General features: G+C 32.7%; 2 protein-coding genes across 3 annotated transcripts; one reads left to right on the top strand and one right to left on the bottom strand.

Moving 5' to 3' along the window:
• The first annotated feature begins 4,049 nt into the window (after nt 1-4,049).
• Nucleotides 4,050-14,958, top strand: LOC126776589 (uncharacterized). Of its 2 annotated transcripts, none has more exons than XR_007669959.1 (8): nt 4,050-4,218; nt 6,458-6,513; nt 6,585-6,719; nt 8,081-8,219; nt 8,553-8,614; nt 9,346-9,494; nt 9,947-10,086; nt 14,552-14,958. XR_007669959.1 is itself a non-coding variant. In XM_050499235.1 (8 exons), exons 1-7 carry the CDS (start codon nt 4,134-4,136, stop codon nt 10,076-10,078), a joined length of 744 nt encoding a protein of 247 aa, XP_050355192.1. In that variant the 5' UTR covers nt 4,050-4,133; the 3' UTR covers nt 10,079-10,086; nt 14,552-14,958. The 2 variants fall into 2 exon arrangements, 1 of the variants encoding a protein (XP_050355192.1); XM_050499235.1 differs by having other exon boundaries at nt 9,346-9,480.
• Nucleotides 14,959-15,045: 87 nt separating this feature from the next.
• On the bottom strand, nt 15,046-23,806 carry LOC126776590 (mediator of RNA polymerase II transcription subunit 29). The gene is made up of 5 exons (XM_050499236.1): nt 23,504-23,806; nt 23,144-23,205; nt 22,891-22,975; nt 20,845-20,943; nt 15,046-15,266 (listed from the first exon to the last, which is right to left on the bottom strand). Exons 1-5 carry the CDS (start codon nt 23,702-23,704, stop codon nt 15,150-15,152), a joined length of 564 nt encoding a protein of 187 aa, XP_050355193.1. The 5' UTR covers nt 23,705-23,806; the 3' UTR covers nt 15,046-15,149.
• Nucleotides 23,807-23,956: the final 150 nt, after the last annotated feature.

Genomic DNA, 23,956 nt, shown 5'->3' with positions numbered 1-23,956 from the left:
CATTTTACAAATGCTCTAGATTTCCCAAACTAAATGTCATTTATGACTTTTTGCATTAACCATCAAAGTCAATTGTATTAAAGTTGCCAGTATTAAAAACCGAATTACATAATAACATTATGCATGATGGTAAATGCTGATATAATCAATTTAATTTAACTTCTTTTTACAAGTCATTGAATATAATATATAATCAAACTATCATTTTCAATATGTTTAGAACATAGCAGAGAATTATATTGCATACATAGAATCATTAATAATTTTATTTAAATACATTCTAATCGCAATAACGAATAAGAGTGATTTTCTTATATAAATCTATAATTATTTTATTATTAATGATGATAATACAGAGATTGTATGATTGCATCGCCTATGTGCCACCAACTGAGATTCTGGTCTTGATCTTGAAGATGTCATATAAACTTAGTGCCTATAATTACACTAGTTCACTCACTCTTTCAAACCGGAACACAACAATATTGCTCTTTTGAGTCTAAATATTTTTTTTAAATCTCAAAACTTTACTACTATCAAGGTAGGACTTTGTGTAAGCTCGTCTAGATACGTACCCACTTATCACTTATTCTACCGCTACACAGCACCACTTAGCAATATTGATAAATTTCTACAATCAAATATAATGTACTTTTTTATTACTAATTACTGTGCGCTTACTAGGTATTCACAACAACTGTCACTGGTTTTCTTCAGAGTGACGGATATATTGTTGCTGGTATGATGTCTCGATTGTTCGTTTCGCGACGCCGTCATCTCCCCTCAAGAAAAGGCTTTGGCTGGGATCGAACCTCGGCCCAGTTTTTATGTACTCAAAAACGAGAGGTGGCCTTAGCCCAACTGTGGGTCATTTACACGCTGTTACTTTTACTTTATTTTTTATATAATATATATAATTATATTTAAACAGTATATTAAGCTCTTTTATAAAAATAGACAAAAGATTAAAAATGGAACAAAATGTATTCGTTTCAAAAAATTGACATTTGTCTTTTTTATTAACCACTAGGAACACTTGCATAAAAATAATTTCAACTAATACACATATTTATAGCATTCGTGAGTTACGCGGTCATGAGATCTTGATAAGGTGTCCGATATAAGGTTAAAAACTTTTCGGACATGTGCTTTATCATAGTAGGCAATATAGATAGAAAAGTACGAAATTGTCGTATTTTTAATTCAAAATCCACTGCGAATCTTAAAATATTTACATGTTATACTTTTAAATTAGTACATAAAAATAAACTAACGCAAATAATGTACTTATTCGTTGTTGCTTTTATGTGGGACTAAAGGACAAAATTATAAGGAAACGCCGTGTACTGTGTTGTTATTTAATAATAATAATAATATCTTGGGACATTTTTACACACGGCCATCTGATCCCAAATTAAGCTTGAACAGAGCTTGTACTATGGAAACCAGACAACTGATATACTACATATACTATTTTTCTTTTGTAAATACATACTTATATAGATAAGTACACCCAGACTCAGGAGAGACAGACATGTTCATGCACACAAATATTTGTCCTGGGTTGGACAACGGACCCACAACCTTCGGCGTGAAAGGCCATCCACCAACCATGCCAACCGGCTCGTCAGTCTTATTTTGTTGGTTTCTCCTTGTTTCGAGGGCCCTTTCTTGAAGTTCCTCTATTAATAACTGTGTATAGCCATTACAATTAATTAGTCCATTTGGGAGAATTTTATAAAGTTATATTATGAAAATATTTATTTTTTATGTTAACATGAACCTTTTGGTTAACGGGGCGATTTTTAATGAAATACACTTTTTTTAAATTATTATATAATAAATCAAATATATATCGCGGCGCTGGAGTTGATATTTCGATTGCTAAATTGCATGTTGCTTTCTTCTTCAGACGAAGGTAAGTAGGAAAGAAAGGTACATATATCGGAAGTGTTTTTAATATATAAAATGAAGTAAGGAATAAATTGCGTATCAATTAGGTATTGAATTTAATTCATTAGTAATTATAAAAAAATAGTCATTTAATTTTTATATATTAATTTATGCAGATGCAATAATATTTAAAATAAATAAATTTATATTTGCGCGCCAACACCACTGATATTTACCACAATAAAATAAGTCAAAATGAGAATAAATACTTGATAATTACAAAATTTACTGTATTTAAAAATTGAAAACGGAATATTTTTGAAAATATCTTTTAAAACGTGTGTGTATGATGAACCCCTCTTTGTAATATAATAAAATGATAACATAACATAAAATGATAACATAATTATAAAACATAGAGGAACCCTCTGTCATTCAAATTATCCAGAACAAACTCCCTTTGAGTTACTTACACTGTTGAATAGTCGATAGGTAGGTACTTTTTGTACATTTACTTCGACATAATATTGTCAACATATTTTTTAAATAATCTTGTTGTCCCAGCGTCACGTGTCTTCGCCGAAGATACCAAGCATAAGTTCAAGCTTCATCATTAATACTACATGGACTTACTTCATGTTTATTCTGGTGCTCGGCAGTGAAATAAAGTTGTGAGGACACCTGCATATGACGGATGAAAGTCTGACACATGTGTAACTATGTATCAGCATTGGACCAGCTTAGTTGAATAAGCTTCAAAAGAAGAAGAGGCCTTAGCTCAGTGGGACTGTTGGATGCTACTTTATTTTATAAATACATAATATTTTTACTTAAAATCATATCAAATCAACTCGGTGAAACTCGGTGGTTATTCTTTTCCAATGTTGCAATCATATTCAATTAAATTTATATAATAATATATAATATAATCTTGCCTGAAAGACAAAAAGTAGTACTAAAAGAGTCCAGCTTGAAATTGGCTAATTCTTTGCACTTACACTTCTAGCATGTTAGAAAGCCTATATGACGAAAATGTTTAAATACATAATACCAGGCTACAATTTAATTACCCCACGAATTATTATTTCCCTAGAGTAAATAAATATCTACAACTTAGTGTTGGTGAAAAAATACGGAACTATTGTACTCTCGGGACTCGCCTGTAAGTTGTAACTTGCAACGTTAATAATGTAAAAGTTATGTCGCAAAGTCCAAAACACAGTGTGCTTACTTTAATATTGGTATTGACTCCAGCAGAAATAACTGCGCCATTTTGGAAAATGATAAGTTTCAAAAAAATATGTTCAACTTTGACTATGTATACATATTTATATTTATATTAATAATTATTTATTTATTTGACAAAAACAACAGAGGAGCTTTTGTAACAGATACTGTTTATTTTACCCATAAAAAATTTGTTACTTGACACAACAATAAAAATATGAGTGAATATGCTATAAAAAATTCTATTTATATCTTACGACGCGCCGTTTTTAGTCGTGAGATATTTGGGTCTTTCAAGGTCGCGGTTAATGCTCGATCCCCCAGACACGACAGATATAGGTACACTCAGGCGCTACCCCTACTATATTCCAAGTGAAAATTAGAATATCTTTTTTGTTATTTTGAGCAATAACGGTTAAAACTTAATATTATTCAAATACCTACTCTTCCTCATATATTACGATCCAAAAATTCAGTGGTGCTTGCCTGGTTTTGAACAGGCTATCACCGGTCGAAATTTACACGTTCTAACCACAAGGCCATCTCTTAATACAGAAGTCTAAAATAATTTGCAAATAACCGCATTTGATAAAGTGTGATTGATAGACGGAGGGCGACGAAGAAATTATGAAGATTTTATTTTTAAATTAAAAAATCAAAAAGTTTACAATCCATAAATTAAAAAATAAACCTGTTATCACGAATTTTGTTAAAGTAATGTTCACCGGAAAAACTACTAAATTAACAAAAGGTAAGGAATTTAAAATATTAAAAGTGTAACTATCAAAAAAAAAAATACTACCTGCTAGATGAATGAGATGCTTCGGTTATGTGTGAACGGTTAATATAAAGGTGATTAGTCGCGTCTGTTTACAAATTTTATATCAATTCACAAATAAATGAAATGGATAATTATTTACTTTCCGTAGTCAAGCTTCGGACAGCGTCGCGAGTGGACGATTCATAACAATATTGGAATAACGCGTATCACTGTGCCCGCGATAGTTACGAAAATGGAGTTAAATTTTATAACAACCCTTATTAAACACGATGTGAACCACAATGTGAAACAGTGTTTTAAAACGAAAAAGCCTTTCGGTGAGTTTTATCTGTATAAATATTTTCAAAATTATCAAGACATCTAAATAGTCTCATCTTAAAATATTTTTATTATTAAAATAATATATATATGAATAAATTATATTAATACATAATTTCGTTTATATTTTGTATTCTCTTTTAAGCATTTTTAATTAATTTTTTTCACTTTGTATGAACATTCGAGAGCTTTTTTGATGGAAGTGTATCGACGCTTTTAGTCGCATCTTGAGGAATCTCAAAGAAGCTTCTAAATACCACTACTAATTTCTACGTAACATAACATAACGAGTAGTCAAAATAAAAAAGACCAGTAAATATTGTACTTTAACATTTAAAAAATTCAAAAAGAAAAAATACTTTTTACAAACAATAAATTAGTGAATCCTTATATTTTACCGAAAGTAAAGAGACAAAACACTCTTATGAGTTGTTTGCTCGTTCGATAAGAAATCATTATTTATGTTAAATAATATTTAATAGCTAATAGAGATAGCTGTATTGCTTTGATATAATTATAATGGAATATTGACTCTTTGCACTTAATGTTTTATGACGTTTTAAATTATTATAATAAAAGTGAAAACACGTTTATAAAACAATGACATTTGGAACCGTGATTCTAAAATTAAATTATTAATTATCTTATTATGTGACGGCTAAATAAATTACCTGTTTGTGTTAAATAATTTCAGTTTAAACTTAGTATACAAGATAAATAATTTAAAATATATAAAATATTATTTTAGTATTATCAAAATGGATATTCATGATAATATCGTTTAATTCCAAGCCTTTAAAAAGCAATAAATTAAATGCAATTTATTATAGCAGTTCATTGAACTTAAAGAACTGTTTACGCGTATTATAATCAAATACGAATAAACTAGGATTCACTATTTGCACGTAATGTTATCATAATTTACGTAGGAGTTGCCTAATTAAGTTTAAATGGTTGTGTTCTGGATACGTGACTCAGGGCACAGTGTCAATATTTTCGAGCAGTTAGAAGTTCTAAATGATGCCGGACCGCGTCTCGCTTCCCTATTTGATCGTACTGTGTACCCGAACCGGTTATGGTTCGTATTAGTTTTGATTCTATAAAGATTTAAAAAAGTGTTGAGTCCATTTTAGAATTCGAAATCTATGTAGTGTGATGTACTCATTGCGTTTTGTAAAGCTTGTGTAACTCATAGGTTTCTATATAATGAAAATATTTTGCCAGGACTTGTAAACATATATTAATTTTTCTTTATAAAAATCATAAACAAACAAAGTTCAAAAAGGTTTGGTTTTAGTCTAAAATCTTTGGTTTTAGTCCTATCAATTATATTAGTTTATATATTGTTCACGAGAACGCTGACTATCCTGTAACAAAGATAATAATTTGCTCATCCTATTCATTCATAGAAACATTGTCTTGTAATTTTAATCAAAAAATAAATATTCATATTTCATATAAGTTAAGCTCGACATAGCATACAGTTTTATATAGCTTTCTGTGTGAATAAAAAACTTACTCACTCTTTCTTATTAATTTGCGAGTAAGGAATTCATTATTCAATACCCTACTCTCTTTTTTTTATACATGATTTCGGTTCGGACCGAAATGTTTATTGCTTTACAGAGGAAATCTATTCATACTATTTCTTACATAGATATTATTTGAAGACAGGAGACCGCGGAAACGCACGAAGGCAAACCTGCGGGTAAAAACTATAGTGGTATAAAAATACGAAAGAGGTTGACGGTGAAGGAAAACATCGTGAGGAAACTGCATGTATCAAATTTCACTCAAATTCTGCCACATGTGTATTCCACCAAACCGCATTGGAGCGGCACGGTGGAATAAGCTGCAAACCTTCTCCTCAAAAAAAGGAGAGGAAGCCTTAGCCTAGCAGTGGGACATTCACAGGCTGTTACTGAATATACAATAAGTATATATTAGACTAACATTGTAGTCAGATAAAAATGAAGTCTTTTGCGATATTTAAGCTAAAAATAAATCTCTTAAATACTTTCGAGTAGTTACCGCATAATACGATCGTGAAATATCAAAAATTAGTATGCGACATTGTTAATTATAACATAGTGTATCATATATATCATTGTAAGTCGATTTCCAACAAATTCATAATTAAGATTAAAGTGAGTTCTAACAGAATAGCATTACTGTATTCAAAAATTGCAAACGTGTTTTTTTTTTTATTATTTTATTAACAAATTCTTTTTCTTTCAGTTACTAGAAAAGAAGAAGTAATGGCGATCAAAAGTAAATTTCCAACTAAAATACCGGTAAGTAGTGTAGCAATTATCGTTTTTCTGTAACATGTGATAGGGTCTATATTAAAGTTTATTTGTTTTAGCTTATTGTTGAGAGATATCACAAAGAGAGAAATCTACCAACGTTGGACAAAACAAAGTTTCTTGTCCCGGAAGACATCACAATGTCGCAATTCCTAGTGATTATTCGTAACAGAATTAGAATAAAACCGAATCAAGTGAGTATACAAATATAATAAATAACACAAGCTGCTTAAAAATCTTAAAAAACAAATTACAGTATAACAAATATTATTACGAAGAAGTATTATTAAATACTAAACAAAACAAATCTATAATTAAATTTAAAAAATATCATAACAGAATAATTGACAAAAGAAGATAATGGTACTAACTTTTTTAAAATAGCTTAAGGACGTCGCCCTTTTAAAAATATAGCAATGTCTTCCTCATACGTGAGGGTTGTCATTATCGTTATGTGCCTTTTGTCTTGTTTATTTAACTATCCACTATTTACATGTTAATTATGACAGAATTATCCGAAACTCGCACGTAGCCTTGTAGCGTTTTTTAATACTATTACTACTACTCAAATCAAAGATTAGGATGAGACCATAGACAATTTAGTAATATAGACTTTCCATGATTTTTCATACTTCTAACATATATTTTTAATCTCGTCAAACAAGCTTAGCTTAAATATAGCGTTCAACAGAATCTACATTATTATCGACTACCCCCGTTACAAGATAAAACTTAGTTTTGTTTTATACATTTTACACATACCTACAAATCAGGATAGAGTAGTTAAATGTTTACCTTTAAATTTTATACTGATTACCTTGGAACACACGTGACAATTCATTTTCCACAAATATTAATAATCTATGAATAAGCGAAGATAATAATAGTTACAAGAGATAGACGTTTGAACGGAATCGAAAAGGTCATGTTCTTGATAAATAACCAGTAATTATAAGTACCTGAAAGTCGCATGACGTTGACACACGCGAGAAAAACATTTCTCTTATCTAAATCACGATTAACTAATCAATTACAAACAGCGCTAACAAGAAAATAATTATCATTACTTATCATAATTGGTATAGGAATTGTTACATATGTCAATTAACATAATAATTACTTGACAATTAGGTTTGAAACTTAATTATTTTATGAGCTTTACGCATCGTTTCGATTCGTAACATATACAGAGATTACAGATAGAACCCACGAGATCGCCTTATTTACGTGCCTTACACGTGTGCACATATTCTTATGCAGTCCGGTCCGAACTCGACCGGATTCGAATGCAAAAATACAAAATTGCATAATTCCGTTATTGTTAACTATAAAAACTCTTTGAGAGAACAAATCCTTTTAGCTGGTACAGAAAAAAACATTTTTACGTACCTGCTCTTGTAAACTCTTCTAAAGTTGTTCTTCTTAAATTAATAGCTACTAAATAAGATACACTTGAACTATATATCACTATAACCAATAAATATAAATATCTGTAGAATTGACCAAAATGACTCTAGCTCTAGAAGTTTACATAATTTTCGTTTTAAATTACTAGGCCCTCTACCTGATAATCAACAACAGATCTATGCTGAGCATGAGTCTAACCATGGCGCAGGCGTACGAGCTGTATGGTGATGAGGATGGTTTTCTTTACGTTACCTACGCATCTCAGGAAGTTTTCGGTTATCAAGATGGTAAGTTACTTAATAAATAATATTAATCGTTAGGGACGTTCATTAGAAATCTTTGAAACAGTGTTTGTACACTCACAAAAAAACATAGTTTTAATGAAATCTGTTTGTAGCTTACTCTTGGTCCATTTAATTATGTGAGCCAGACATAAACTTACAGAGCGTGGGGCAGCGGCGTTCACGACCTTTTTGTTAATAAATAAAATGGGTACATAACCCATAATAGTATACAGAGATATATTTTGGAGAGAGACTTGAGAACCTAACAAAGAAATTGACAAAAAACATTGTTGATATTAAAAAAAAAAGTTTCTTAATCGCATTTGTTTTTCACAGACATGACGGGATCTGACAAGGAAGTTCAAGTAATTAGGGACAGATTTCCGAATAAAATACCGGTGAGTAGACCTCCTAGTACACCTTCTAGTTTTGTCAAAGATCATAACTCAACTATTGTAAATAATCCCATCGTAAGAAGCAACTAAATAAAAAAATATATTTACTGAAAAAAATAAGTAAGTTCGTTCGTTATCAATCCAATGGCGCCGTATCTATCCATAATCTATTTTTAAAATAACTGTATGTACAATTTTTTTTTTACTTTATATACTATACTATATCTAAATATAACACGTAGAAAAAACGTTGTAACTGATAGTCTGGGGATGACCTCAATGATAATAAAAGGTTTAACTGATAACCTTTTTCCTTTCATTTATTTATTTTTATCAATTTTTATAAGTGATGCTACGAATAGTGTTTCGACCGAATACCGAACGGATCGGCCACCATTATATATTGTAAAATGGAATGACTACCTCATTCCATTATACCCTAGGGAAATTTCGAAACTACTGAATTTTTATGAACCTAATTAAAATTTATGTTAATAATTCATTTTTTTGGTCTTCGTTGAAGGACAACAACATGAGAAAATATGCTTAAAATGAAATTCTTCTACATATTTGTTCACCTGGCACCATGTGTACCATTTCGCAGTGATGTACACGTACATATATATGTATGTAACATATATATATAAGTTATATAATTAAGATTTATTTAAGCACAAGAAATTTATAACATGTTATGATTTATATTTGTACTTATATCAATTTATTTCATTTAGTTATTCGTGGAGAGATTCGCCCGAGAAAGAGAAGTTCCAGTACTAGGCAGGAACAAGTTCTTGGTGCCGCAAGAACTCACTATGTCTCAGTTCCTGTACATCATTCGTACTAAGATGAAATTAAGAGACTCTCAGGTATATTTATTTAGGTAAATTAGTTTAATGAGCAAAGCAATTTAGTTAGGTCATTGTTTTATCCAATACCACGTTTTTGTCATAATAAAATCGCAACAAAGCCAACTCGAATTGTATTGTTTGACACATTTTTGCTAATCAATATCAAATAAAAACTACAATTTTCAATCGAATTTGTAAACAAAATTCCATAGAAATAATTTTGCTTATGTAATGTAGCTACTTCATAATTTAAACAAAGATAAACAAATATTTAAGACTAAACATTTTCATGTTACCCGATACATAAAAATAGAAAAAAATGTACATTGAAATGTGATACCTCAATACGACATATATAAAACTTTAATAATTTTAGGCATAGTGAAAATTCGACAATGACTGTAGGAACCTACTTGGAGAGAGCCTAATTGATTGATTGATTAAATGTATTTAACTAAATAATAATTATCTTTTTGTGTAACAGGCGTTGTATCTGCTAGTTAACGACAAAGTGCTCGTGAGCCACAGCATGACGATGGCTCAAGCGTACGACCAGTTCCGAAGCGCGGACGGATTTTTGCACATAACTTACGCCGCGCAGCAAGTCTTCGGTTGAAACTCATGGTAAGTTTTTATTAAAAATTAACTATTTTTCCAAATTAGGTATTTATATATACAAAGCAATCCACAAACCTTGTCGAAGATTCATTTTTCACATTCCAACAAAGACATTCAGACTTACACGTCTGAACAAAGAAAAACTAATTATAAGAACTAAAAAAACAGTACATAGATATCCTACGGCTGGTATCTGCTCTTACGAAAGAGCCTATATTTTTAATTTGGTCCACTGCGTGCAATGTATATAATATGTGTAGAAATTCTGCCACATATTGTATATTCTTAGTGGGTCCAACTGCCTGATGTATGGCATAATATACCACATATTATCAATTTAAGCACAAAAAATTTCGGTGTACCTCGCACGGATTCGAACGAATACGTACTTATTCCAATGTCATATAGCCCCACAGGTACTAAATCACGCTTGTCACTAGTTTTGGTTAAGTTATATTAAACAATAGCTTAAGCGGATAGCCAGTTAATAGCCAGCTTTGTAGCTGGCTATGTGGACCCTGCAAGTAAAAATGAAATTCTACAGATAATGAATTATATAAAACAAATATACTAAAGAGCCTAAGTCATAGCAAATCATTTCATAAAAATGTAATGATGTCAAATAATGCGTCATAAAGGCAGTAAAGCTTTGCAAGGTCACTAATGTGTGCCTTAATTAAAAAAATAATTAAGTAAACAGGAACAAGGACTTCCGTTGCAAAAGACGATAATAAATGTTTACATCCATACTTCGCACTCTCTCGATACAGATACTTACATGTACATAAATAGTACTTTTCCGCCGGTGCCGTAGGTATCGCTTTTACAAACAAATTTATAATTACATTAGGAATTAATAAACTAAGAATATACTAAATAATCAGGACACAGTAATTCATAATAATATAGTTAAAAAATAATTCATTTTAATGAGTTTATTTAAAATTTAGAAAACATCCAATCTAACAGTTGGGTCCTAAGCATTGAACTTTGCTCACCAAATAGACTCAACGAAACTTCGAGACGGTTCTATACTCATCGAACGTCGCGCGGGAACATTCTCGAGAGCGGCACCCACGAAACAATAGGCAAACGTCGTTAAGGAGTTGCAATTAAATTCAAAAGTTTCCATTGTTGTCTCCCGACGATTTGTACTTTTCGATACGCATAAAATATTTAATGGGGTTTATTCCATTAATTTAAAAATACCAGAATATTATAAAAAAATAAATAGTGGACAATCTATAGATATTTCTTAGTGACTGTCCGGGGTCCGACATTACAGACATGTTATGTTAAATTGTATATTCGCTTTATTACGAGTTTATTGATTAACATTAAAGCAAAAACCGGGAAAAACAATATATTTGAATTATTATACTTACAAAAAGACAATAAAAATTTGGAAATAAGGAGATAAATTATTAAAATATATAAGAATCGGTGATCCAAAGTTCCTAGTGCCTCAATAATCTGTTTGAATTTTATGATCCGATTATATTATATACATTGATATTCTGATAATCATAGCTATAAATTATTGAAAAAAATATCAAACGCGAGAAGAATCGACGAAAGAAACTCAATGAGATTAATTTTAACACTATTGGGGCCAAAGATACGACACATTCAAGGTGTTTCGCATTATGATTTACTAGAAAGAAACCTATGGCTTATCCTTCACATACAATACAAGAAGGTTTGGAGCTTATTCCACCACGCTGCTCCAATGCGGGTTGGTAGAATACACATGTGGCAGAATTTCAATGAAATTAGACACATGCAGGTTTCCTCACGATGTTTTCCTTCACCGTCAAGCACGAGATGAATTATAACCACAAATTAAGCACATGAAAATTCAATGGTGCTTGCCCGGGTTTGAACCCACGATCATCGGTTAAGATTCACGCGTTCTAGCCACTAGGCCATCTCGGCATCCTTCCTTTTCCACCCTTCACATACTGGCAATTCCCAACAATTCCCTCTATAATTTATCTGCTACATTATAAGTTGCTATAGATATGTATAAATATATTTAAATTATATAAAAGCTTTCCTCCTTCTGCCAAGGGAATAACTTTGACCTTGAAATGACATGACATAATTGGACGAGATCTTTAATGATACCCCAGTATTCAGGATTCGTGACAAAATGACGGGTTGAAAGTCGGTAAAGGTATTATCAAAAATTTAAAAGTCAAATTTAATTGTTTGTATATCTATACTCGTCCTGGCTCCTCTCATTGAATTAAAGTATAGGTACAGTTTTGATTTATTATTTTGTTTTGATAACGTTCATCTTACAATACATAAAGAAAACATCTTCACGCCAACATGCATAAAGTTGATATGGCAGAAAACATACTTATTATGCTATACATTTGAATACGTCAAGTCATTTTATGCAATAACGATATCTTAACCGCTGTTAGCTAGTTTATCTTGTAATTATTAGTTTAATCATACATTTCAGCCTTCACTTCTTAACTTTTCGTCGAAAGTTTTTATTGTAGTAAAATGTTGTATGATTTTCATTTGCAACTTATTTGTTATCAAACAGACATAGCCCACCACTGGCATGTGGACCTTCACCAATGAATCCACAAAGCTACATTGGAGCAGCTAGGTGGAATTAGGTCTTGTCATGTATGTAATGTAACTCATTAACAGGTTGTTTACTTACAAGTATATTTGTTAATAAAATCACTTAAAAAAAGTCACACTATATATGAAGCATCTGCAAATGTTACCAAGCTGATTGATTCTATTTTAATAAAAAGCAGCCTGTTGTCAAGGAGATAACTTTAAATGTATTGTCCATTGGGCATTATCATAAAGGGTGATTGTCCCCACTTTAATCGACATAGCAACCGGAATTATTAAGTAATGTTATACTATCGCTGTAATATTAGCACTTCTATGGTATTATCTTTTCATGTTTCCATGTAACGGCCATTCAACTTAAAAATTAGAGATAATGACTTTAAAAGCTTAATCAGTTGTAATTTTTAGTTACTAAGGACTATTAAATACATTATGATTTCGAAAATTCCTTTTGTCAGTATACAATAATTATTGTTTATCTATTATAACGTAAAATAATGCTTAATATTAGTTATGCATAATTTTAATAAACTGAAATTATCAACAAACTTGCGAGGAAGTGTATTTTATCTTATTATGGTTACGCTCCGAAGAATTGCAACCCTCAATTAAACTATAATAAAAATCGTTATAGTAATAAAAAAAATTCTTTGTATTTAAGATAAATGTTAAATAATTGTTTTATAACTTACATGAATTATTTAATTTACATTAAATATTTTATTTCAGCTTATCATCTTTAGATCATTGGTTTTTAAAAAGTTTTTAATTTTAATGGTTTCTTTTTTTATACAGATAAAATATGTTGTATAAATTTAATTAAAATGCTAAAATCTAACCATGAATTATAAATATAGGCTACTAGTTAAATCAAAATGGAGAAGGTCACGGACGATAACTTATCTCTAATATTTCACTAAACGTCTAGAAATGTATAAACTGGCTTTATTTAGTCGCCGCGGACTGAGTTCCTGGGCCCGTATTATTCCACGGCACTCATCAATAAATTATTTATGTCACAATAATAACTTTATCTCGGGTCGCGTACACAAACAACAGGCCGAGGAGCGAGGACTTGATAAGAGCAATTTATGTCCTTTCTTCTATCTACAGCCCCCCAAGGGCTGACTAGGTGATTCACATCTGTCAAGATGCTCCTAAATATATATGTATATATACCATATATGTATGTTATGAAGGATTTTTTCACAAGCTGGTAACAATTTATTTATATCCAAATTATTTATATTTTTAAATTATCAGTTTGACGTTTAAATTAATACGATAATTATTATGTTTTGTGAACTAAAAATATACTTAAGTAGGTACTTTAGTTTTACTGAATATATTTCGTTACTATTGCAGTTATAGAATAATCCATTATTACGGATTTATTGTAGAAATATGAACTACTGTGATGCTGATTGTGTTGCTTAAAATATCTAAACTTGGACAGGATTATAAATGTAACAAATCTCCATATCATGGAGTTAAATATAGCAACTATTTTGGTCAAATTCACACCAATATCTAAAACATACAAGTAATAGTCTGTAAATATCCTACTGCCGGGCAAAATGCTAGCGGATACAGCCACCGTCAGGCGGGTCCACGAGGTAGATGGATTGTTTGACAAAAACTAACAGAATTTCACCCAACACATTTTTACACGATATTTTAATTCACCGCTTAACAAAGACAACGATAACTATTAGACTGTTTTTTATAATTGCGATAGCAAAACCAAGTAACCTATCTATTGAAATGAAATTTCGTTGGTATTTTAGTTTTTGAATACTATCAATAAATCTGATTTGAACTTTCTGTAAAGATTTATTCTCAATTAATACCATCTTATTAATTACAGGTCACCCCAAACTTCCCGGTTACGCGAAGATATGAAAACTGGCATTTAATTAAATGATTATATTTTAAAGACTGATAGTATTTTATTTTTGTGATAAACTTAGCATTGTAGGATTTTAAATTATAACCATTATTATATTTGGCTATATCGTTTATTTCAATGAGGCCTGTTCCAAATAAAATGTATTTAGATCATGTTATTATATTTTATTATCTGTGTATTTGTAGTGTTTTTTTATTATAATGATTCAATTGTGTCATATTTGTTACTTATGTTATTGTATAATTTTTCAATTTTTAAGAATATTTATGATCTCAAAAATTATAAGAAATATATTGGTGTCTTAATTTCCCCTGTTTTAGAAATAAGAGTGGAAATATTTTATATAATAATTGTAAATAAAAATTAGTTATTAAAAAAAATGTATCAACTTTTAAAGGATTTATTATATTTAGGAGTACATATATAAAATTATTTATCAGAAAAATATCCAATGAAATTAATTATTCTTTATTAATTTAGCATTAAATTAGACTTAATGGATACAGATTATACAATAAATATTCTTCACTCTAGAATGTGTTTCATTTCCCTCTGGTCACTCTGCGGGGGAGATGTTTTGCGCAGCGGCTACTAATGTGTCGTGAATATCTTTGGCGTATGATATTTGTAGGCGAACTGTATTCAAATACTGCGGGTAGCTGAGGGTTGTCTCCTGTTAACAAAATTTTATTTTAAATAAATGATTATATTATAGATTCTATTTACTAGAAAAGTATATCATATTAATTAAAGTACTTTTTATAAAGTTAAATTTGTAAAGTAAATTTACCACAAACAAACAATCTTTACCCGATTTTTCAATCGAAACTAGAGTTTATTATAAATATTAGCAATGATGCATGTATTTATGCCATCATCATATGGACATGGACAGATTTACTTTACACAAATAAAATAACACATACAAAAGCAACCCTTTAACACGTACGAAATAAGTAACAGCAAAAAATTGCGGTGCACTGTACACAGCGCCGTGTTGCGGCACAACGCCGTGCCATCTCCCGCCAGCGGCACCGTGCCGTTGCCAGTGCCGCACCGTAGACCACGCCATATATGAGTTCACGCCCATAAAGTCTTTAGGTAATTTCAAACTACCTCAAAGATTGCTTACTATAAAATAAGCGCCATTACCAATGTCACACCACAACACAAAATGAATTTCATGTCGATAATTTATAAAACACATCTGTTTACTTTATTTGTAAATTAAAATTAGAAATTGGATAAACGTAGACAGTGTGTTTATAGTTTGCGAGCGTATACTATATTTTTGTTGCTGACTGCGCAGGCGTCAATACGACGCGACAGTCACAATCATTTAGTGCAAGGATACAAGGATTTAATTACCGAGTTATATTTTATTTATAAAAATTCAAACACACAAACTAACACAGTAAAAGTACAAACATTCTTTCCGTCTGATATGAAACAAAAAAATTGCTCGCTCTCTTAATTTAATTAATTGCTAATCTTTTTTTATAATTTTTTGTTTTATGTGTTCAAAAAATTTACTGTAATTTGAGTATAACGCTAGAAATAAAGGTATAAATTTTTTTTGCAGAGCGCACCATAATAGTGTAACTAATACCCAAACAATACTAGGTATGGTCACGATGACTGTGATAATATGGATATCCTACAATCCGATCTATTGAAATCGGCTGATACTACATCATATATCCTAGAACACCTAGGCGTAACCACAAGTGCACTTTCATAATCAGATTATATATTCAGACGGAAAGTCCTTTATGTATGTATTTTTACCACTGCCAACTTCAAGCCTCCAAGCTGTTACTGGAATATCCTTGAAAGACATTGGCTTGACACAGGTTTTGAACCCGTCGGGCCATCGGGATGTTCAACCTTACCTAGCCACTAGACCGACGAGGCTATAAAAACCTATATCAAATTCCCCTTTTAAAACTATTTTTATACAAACAAAAGAGATTGTGAATTACTTCCCGGTGAACAAATCATAGTAATCATCTTGCTGTTCTAAATCCGGCTTCATATACAATAAATTTTCCACGGAAATGTTACTTTTACAAAATAAAGGAAAACTACATTAATTAGAATAGTTCTGATTATATAATCGCTACTATTAAATAAATAAAATAACATAATAAATAATTTACAAGATTAATGCGTTATATGCTAAAAATATCATGGCGCATAACAATTTTAAATAGAACTTAACATGAAATATATCTATTTTTTAAATGATTTATTTTATATTTTTGCAGCAAGTATTCAGTTTAAGGTTGGGAATTTAAATAAGTATGAAATGATAACACTAATAATACTATTTAATAAAATATCATCATCATCAGCCGAAAGACGTCCACTGCTGGACAAAGGCCTCCCCCAAGGATTTCCACGTTGGCCGATCTTGCGCTGCCCGCATCCAACGGCTTCCCGCGACTCGTTCTAAGTCGTCGGTCCACCTTGTAGGGGGCCTGCCCACGCTGCGTCTTCCGGTTCGTGGTCGCCACTCGAGAACCTTTCTGCCCCAGCGGCCGTCGGTTCTGCGAGCAATGTGCCCCGCCCACTGCCACTTCAATTTAGCAATTCTTCGGGCTATGTCGGTTACTTTGGTTCGCCTGCGGATTTCATCATTTCTGATTCGATCTCGCAGAGAAACTCCGAGCATAGCCCTCTCCATTGCCCTTTGAGTGACCTTGAGCCTTCTTATGAGGCCCATTGTGAGCGACCACGTCTCTGATCCATACGTCATCACTGGCAACACACACTGGTCGAAGACTTTCGACTTGAGACACTGCGGTATTTGGGATGAGAAGATATCGTGTAGCTTCCCGAACGCTGCCCAGCCGAGTTGAATTCGACGATTTACCTCTTTCTCGAAGTTGGACCTACCTAGTTGGATGGTCTGACCTAGGTAGACATAGTTGTCTACAACTTCGAGTGCAGAATTTCCAACCTTGACTTGAGTGGGTGCAACATGGATGTTCGACATGATTTTCGTCTTGTCCATGTTCATTTTTAGACCCACTTGTTGGGAAACCCTGCTGAGGTCATCGAGCATAGTGCCGAGGTCTTCCAAGGTCTCAGCCATAATTACAATGTCATCGGCAAATCGAAGATGAGTGATGTACTCGCCGTTAATATTGATGCCAAGTCCGTTCCAGTCCAGAAGCTTGAAAACATCTTCCAATGCAGCGGTAAACAGTTTCGGAGATATCACGTCTCCCTGTCTTACACCTCTCTGCAGTTGGATAGGTTTTGAGTTCTGATCCTGGAGTCGGATCGACATGGTGGCGTTCTCGTACAAGCACTTTAACACCCTGATATACCGATAATCAATTTGGCACCTTTGAAGAGAATTCAGCACAGCCCAGGTTTCGATCGAATCAAAGGCTTTCTCATAGTCCACAAACGCTAAGCAAAGTGGCTGGTTATACTCCTCAGTCTTCTGTATAACTTGCCGCAGCGTATGTATGTGGTCTATGGTGCTAAAGCCTTTCCGGAATCCGGCTTGTTCGGGTGGCTGGAAGTCGTCAAGCCTTTGCTCGAGACGATTCGTAATGACTCTCGAAAACAACTTGTAAACATGACTCAGCAGTGAGATGGGCCTGTAATTCTTCAGAAGGGTTTTATCACCCTTCTTAAAGAAAAGTACCACCACACTTCTGTGCCATGCTTTTGGCGTTTGACCTTTGGCAATGACGGAGTTAAAAAGCCTCTGAAGAGCCCTGAGGATCGGTGTACCACCCGCCTTCAGAAGCTCGGCTGTAATACCATCATCACCAGGTGCCTTGTTGTTTTTGAGTTGTCCGAGAGCCATTCTAATCTCGAAAAGACTGACGTCCTGAAAATCTTCAGTGTAGTGTCGGGTTAGTCTTGCTCTGGGATCTGCAGCATGACTACTGACAGGTGATTGAGCTGTCGTGTACAGCTGACCGTAGAACTTCTCAACCTCTTCCAACAGCTCAGATCTTGACGTGACTATTCTGCCATCCTCAGTTTTCAGCCTTGTCAGTTGACTCTGACCAACAGACAGATCTCTGGCGAACACTTTAGAGCCTTTGTTCCGCTCGATGGCCTCTTTAATGCGCATTGTATTAAATTGGCGAGTGTCGCGAGTTAGAGACTTTGAAATCCGTCTGTTGATCAGCCGATAGCCGGCAGCATCAGCTGGGGACGTCAGAATCATTTTCCGTCTTTCCTCCATAAGCCGTAGGGTAGAGGCAGAGATCTTTTTGGTTCCTTTTGTACGGCTGGTCTTGAAGGTCTTAGACCCAGCCGTACGGACAGTTTCCACAAGCCTGTCGTTGTATGTGTCCACTTCCTCGCAGTCTGCTAGGCAATCGAATCGGTTTTGGAGTTCGAGCTGAAAGGCTTCGGGATTTCGGATTTGAAGAGGTGATGGTCGGAGCGTAGACTTCATCAGTCGGGACCTCTGGAGTTTAACATTGATATTTAACGAGCCTCTTACGAGTCTGTGATCGCTCCCAGTTTTGACTGCATTGATCACGGAGACGTCATTAAATATTTGTCTTCTCGTCGACAAGATGAAGTCTATCTCATTCTTGGTTTTCCCATCAGGGCTCACCCAGGTCCATTTACGCTGACCTGGCTTCTTGAAAAAGGAGTTCATCATAAAGAGTCCCTCCTTCTCCATAAAGTCGGCCAACATCTGGCCCCGAGTGTTGCGGTCTCCAATTCCATGAGGTCCCACCTTTAACTCATCACCGAATCGTTTGCCCAGCTTCGCGTTGAAGTCCCCCATTACAACAGTGAAATGAGTCTTGTTGGTATGTATGGCTTTAGATAAATCCTCATACATGACCTCAACCTCATCGTCGGAGTGTGTCGAAGTCGGCGCGTATACCTGTATGACCTTCAAAGAATACCGCTTGGTGATTCTGAGTATAAGGTACGCCACCCTAGCCGACACACTCTCGATTTTCACAACGTTGTTAACGAGGTACTTGTGGACTATGAACCCGACACCACCTTGAGACAGTTGATCGCCCTCTCGGAAATAGAGAAGGTTACCGGATTTCAGGATCATCGTATCCTCCCCCTGTCTTCGGACTTCGGATAATCCGACGATATCCCAGTGTAACCTGCTCAATTCTTCCTCCAGTTCGATGATCTTCTCGTCGGTCCGCAGTGTACGCGTGTTATATGTTGCCAGGGCCAGAGGTCGTCGGTGTTGGTAACACGAAATCTGCCGGGGATTCTTAGCACCCCCTGCCCCGCCGTTACCACAGCTGTTACCAAGGCTAGGAATAGCAGGGCTGCCGGGGACTAGGGGCCGTGGTTTAGTTGCGCGAATCATGAGGGGATATGCCATAATCGCCACGCTTGGCAGACGGGTTGGCGATCGCAGTAAGTTAGTCATAGTACTCAGAGAGACGCTGCTGCCCGTTCTCTGGTGTATATTCCCTCGGGTCGACTTCTACGCCCCCCACGGGATGAGATGGGGTGGTGATATTCGTCGCCGTCACCACACGGCAATGATATAAAAATAATATATAAAAATAATAAAATATATAAACTTGGATATTTCGGAAGTGCCAAATGGTCACCCTGTTGACGTATGAGCGCCGTTAATACATAGCTACGCAAATAGACCGCGGAAGCCTTGGAGATAATAATATTATTTATTGCAATATTTTATAAACACTTCTTGATAACCGAGGTTACTTTGTATTCTCGATAATTATACAATTTTAAGGCTTTATACTGTAGCTGATATTAAGTTATAATATTCCAATTCATTAAAATAAAAAATATTACTAATTAAAATATAAATTCATCGAATCAGAATCGAGCCACCACATCACGTAAGTAAATTAAAAGCCGAGCAAAACCAATTATTTGGATCCCACAAGATGCATTGGCATCAGCACTTAGCACTTCAACTACCCGTATAAGTTAACCCTATACCAGGAGTTCATAAGCATTTTCAAGGAGGGTTCAGCACAAGGCGGGCTGCGGATTGTACGTGCTTTTACTAGCAGTGTTATATGTATTTATATCTCAATCCTGAAACCTAAATTGTGATGTTGACTGGCAATAAACGTGCAGGTATATTAAAATAAATATCTCAATCCTGAAACTTATGTGATGTTGCCTGGCAACATTCGTGCAAGTAAAATAATATTACAACAAATTAAAAATAGGATACATGCCGATTTCAATTCCGTAATGAACTATTAGTTAATATTAATTCATAAAGGATAAAAAACTGTTTTAAATACCTGACTTGTAGGTCCTGAATCCAGTCGCGATGGTATGACAGTGAGTGGAAGGTAATGAGCAGCAGACTGCGCTTGTTGTATGCAAGTTATCGCCGTTCTCTGAGAAAATAAAGAAAAACTAATGGTTTGTGATGGGCTCGAAAAGTATGTCTTTATGTATTTATTATGCGAAAGAATAACTATTATATATTATTCAAATTAAAGACTAAAACATTTCAGATTATATTTAAATTTTTTGGATGTAACCGGTGAGGTTTGTGCTGTTACAGAATTCACTATTAATTTTTTTTTCTCGTTACAAACCCATGAAAGTTCCTTGCTAAATTAATATAACCGTAATTATTAAAAAAAAAAATAGTGCTATGCACCAGTGACATAAAAATAATCTGTCAAATAAGAAACAATAAAACCGGAAAATAGAATAAGAAATTAAATATTGACGTTTTATTGTGATAAATTACAACTGCTCGCTTACAATTCGCATTAAGAAGTTTCCGCTCTGATAAGACTCTTTTGTCTTTTAAGTGTAGTTATACTTATTTATTATGTAAACACACCTATCAATAAGGGAATAAATAAAGCAGAAAAACGCATTAACGCAATCGTACGATATATCGCGTCAATGTGATCTAAGTATAAAGCTACTGCCACACTTGATGATACTTGTGTTTTAGAACACTTTCATATTTTTCTTAATGAAGATGTAAAACTATAGCAGCTATTATATTTTATATATAATAATTGGTATTACTATACATATTTGAGATCAAAATTGACTTCGACAAATTTTGGTCGACCACCATGAAAATTGTCACATTTTTGCAGCGATGCAGCTCTTCAACCGATTACCATGACAATTGGCATACATTAAGAACGGAGAATATAAGCGCAACTCGTATCAGACAATATTTTTAAAACAAATTGAATAAAAAATCCAAAATTATAAATTTCTGAATACATGTTAAAAATATATATTAGCGAGTACAATAAAAACAAAAACGATATAAAATCCCTTGCGTCATCACAACTAGAACTTAACTTAAAGACAATGGAAGATGGGGGGAAACGTTTAAGTATACATTATCATTATTAAGTTATTGCACTTTAACTTCTGTGACAATGTGACCTTTGGAGCTTCTGATCATTAGACCATAAATCTGCTAATATATACTCTCACTACAACAAAATAATTAAATAACTTATTTTATAACTATGTAAACTTTTAGATAAGTGAATGTTTACTACACATTAAAAACTGTAAAAGGTATGTAATTTTAACAGAAACGCCAATTTGTCTTATGTCTGAGTGTAAGTATCAACTTTGTGTATCATGATATATAAGTAAATATAATTATTGTAATGCATCCATATCGAAAAAAAAAACAATATGAATTTGAATATAGAAGCTACTAATGCAAACTAGGCCTTACCATTAAGAGTACATTGCTTGTTATTTGTTAGAGCGATAGAGTCAAGCAAAGACATCAATGATAAGGGTCTATAATAAGTAATTCTGATTGGTTGCCGGGTCAATAAGTTAATTGTTGCTCTTAGATGAATTCAAACATATGTTTACTTGGATCGTTACATAGTAACACTGTAGGTACATAAGAAAATTATTTAGAAATTTCCAAATGACTATTACATTTAGGTGACAGTTTATAGGATTATCAACATGCCTTTCACCTGTTCATAACAAGATTACATGTATCGGTCATTTGAATGCCACTTCATTGTATAATAATTGTAGGATATATAAAGATACTGGCATTTGCTTATTAACATTAGTCACAACATACATATGAAAGTTTTTTTTCTAATAAAATAATATAATAATAGTAATAAAAACTCTATGGGCGGTAAATTAATATTGTAAATACTATTTAGAATATGAGATTGTTTTATTTTTCTGAACCATTTGTCAATTGCTGTCAATTTAAAGAGTATATTAATGCTGCTTTGTTTAATTATTAAAATATTTGATTATTTAATACACTTATAATTCTTAAAAATAAAATATTAAACAAAAATCTGACCTTAACTTACCAAATGAAGTTCCATTTGATCACAAAGTGAAAAGAACTCTTCTAAATTTTTATCAAACCTTGGCACGGGATTGTCCATACCTTTCCTGTTGTTAAAGATTTATTTTTTTATAAAAAAGGATCACTGTAATATTTTGTTTCTATTTATCAAAATTTTTCACCATCATATAGTTTTTAAGACTTTATAAAATGAAAATTTTATATTTTGTTCATTTTAATGTTTTTAAATTTGTATTTAATTTTAAAATACTTACTGAGTATTTGAATCTATGTTGTAATTTTGATGTAGAATTTGTGCTGCTGATTTTAATGTCATCTGTAAAAATATTTAATTGTATGTTAAATTTGTTTCTTTTTATTAATATAAAAAAATATCTAATAAGCAATAATAATAAAACTAGCAATCATAAAGTTTTTTAAGAGAGCTAAAAATTAACCTTTTTATGAAGTGACTTCATAAAAAGAAATACAACTCAAATAGTTTTTTTAAATAATTATATATATAAAATATTTTCATATAAATATCAATTTCTCCTTGTTCTCTTATTTCACTCTTTATAATGTAGCCTACCTATTTAAAATGAATTTAAGTTATTAAATGACTTACTACTTACAGGTAAGGATTCACGTAAGGAACCCATCAATGTTTTCACTTTAGATATATTATCCATCTTGTCCTGTTGGGGCTGCTGTGGCATTGCTGGCTGCATTTGTTGGGGTGAAGGAACGGGCATAACTGATACTGGCAATTGCATACCAACGTTAGGATTAGCACCTACTGAATTCATGGACACATGCATATTCATTTGATTCATGATGTTAGTGCAAGTGGGATATGTTTTGCAAATTTCTTAATTATAATAAGGGTAGTCTTTTCAGTAGTTTTGTTTTGATTTAGAACTTCAAATTTAAATGTCAATCTAACCAATATTTGACACTATTCATTAAAAAATATTTGACGTTTCATTTAATGTGCTGCCAACTATTAATACATTGCATGTAACGTTAAGTTCAATAATTTCAAAAATATTTTTACATGTGTAATATCATTGGTTTAATTTAATTTG

This window comes from Nymphalis io, chromosome 20 (assembly GCF_905147045.1).
Source record: "Nymphalis io chromosome 20, ilAglIoxx1.1, whole genome shotgun sequence".
In the NCBI taxonomy this organism is placed as follows: Eukaryota; Metazoa; Arthropoda; class Insecta; order Lepidoptera; family Nymphalidae; genus Nymphalis; species Nymphalis io.
Note: the sequence above shows the minus strand (reverse complement) of the source record. Positions and strands in the feature narration are given on the sequence as shown.

Coding starts and splice junctions, on each gene's coding strand:
- LOC126776589 (XM_050499235.1), top strand. CDS start 4,134: ATGGAGTTAAATTTTATAACAACCCTTATTAAACACGATGTGAACCAC. Junction 8,615..9,345: donor GATTTCCGAATAAAATACCG/GTGAGTAGACCT, acceptor TATTTCATTTAG/TTATTCGTGGAGAGATTCGC. Junction 9,481..9,946: donor TGAAATTAAGAGACTCTCAG/GTATATTTATTT, acceptor TTTGTGTAACAG/GCGTTGTATCTGCTAGTTAA.
- LOC126776590 (XM_050499236.1), bottom strand. CDS start 23,704: ATGAATCAAATGAATATGCATGTGTCCATGAATTCAGTAGGTGCTAAT. Junction 22,976..23,143: donor AACATAGATTCAAATACTCA/GTAAGTATTTTA, acceptor CTTTAACAACAG/GAAAGGTATGGACAATCCCG. Junction 20,944..22,890: donor ATCAAATGGAACTTCATTTG/GTAAGTTAAGGT, acceptor TTATTTTCTCAG/AGAACGGCGATAACTTGCAT.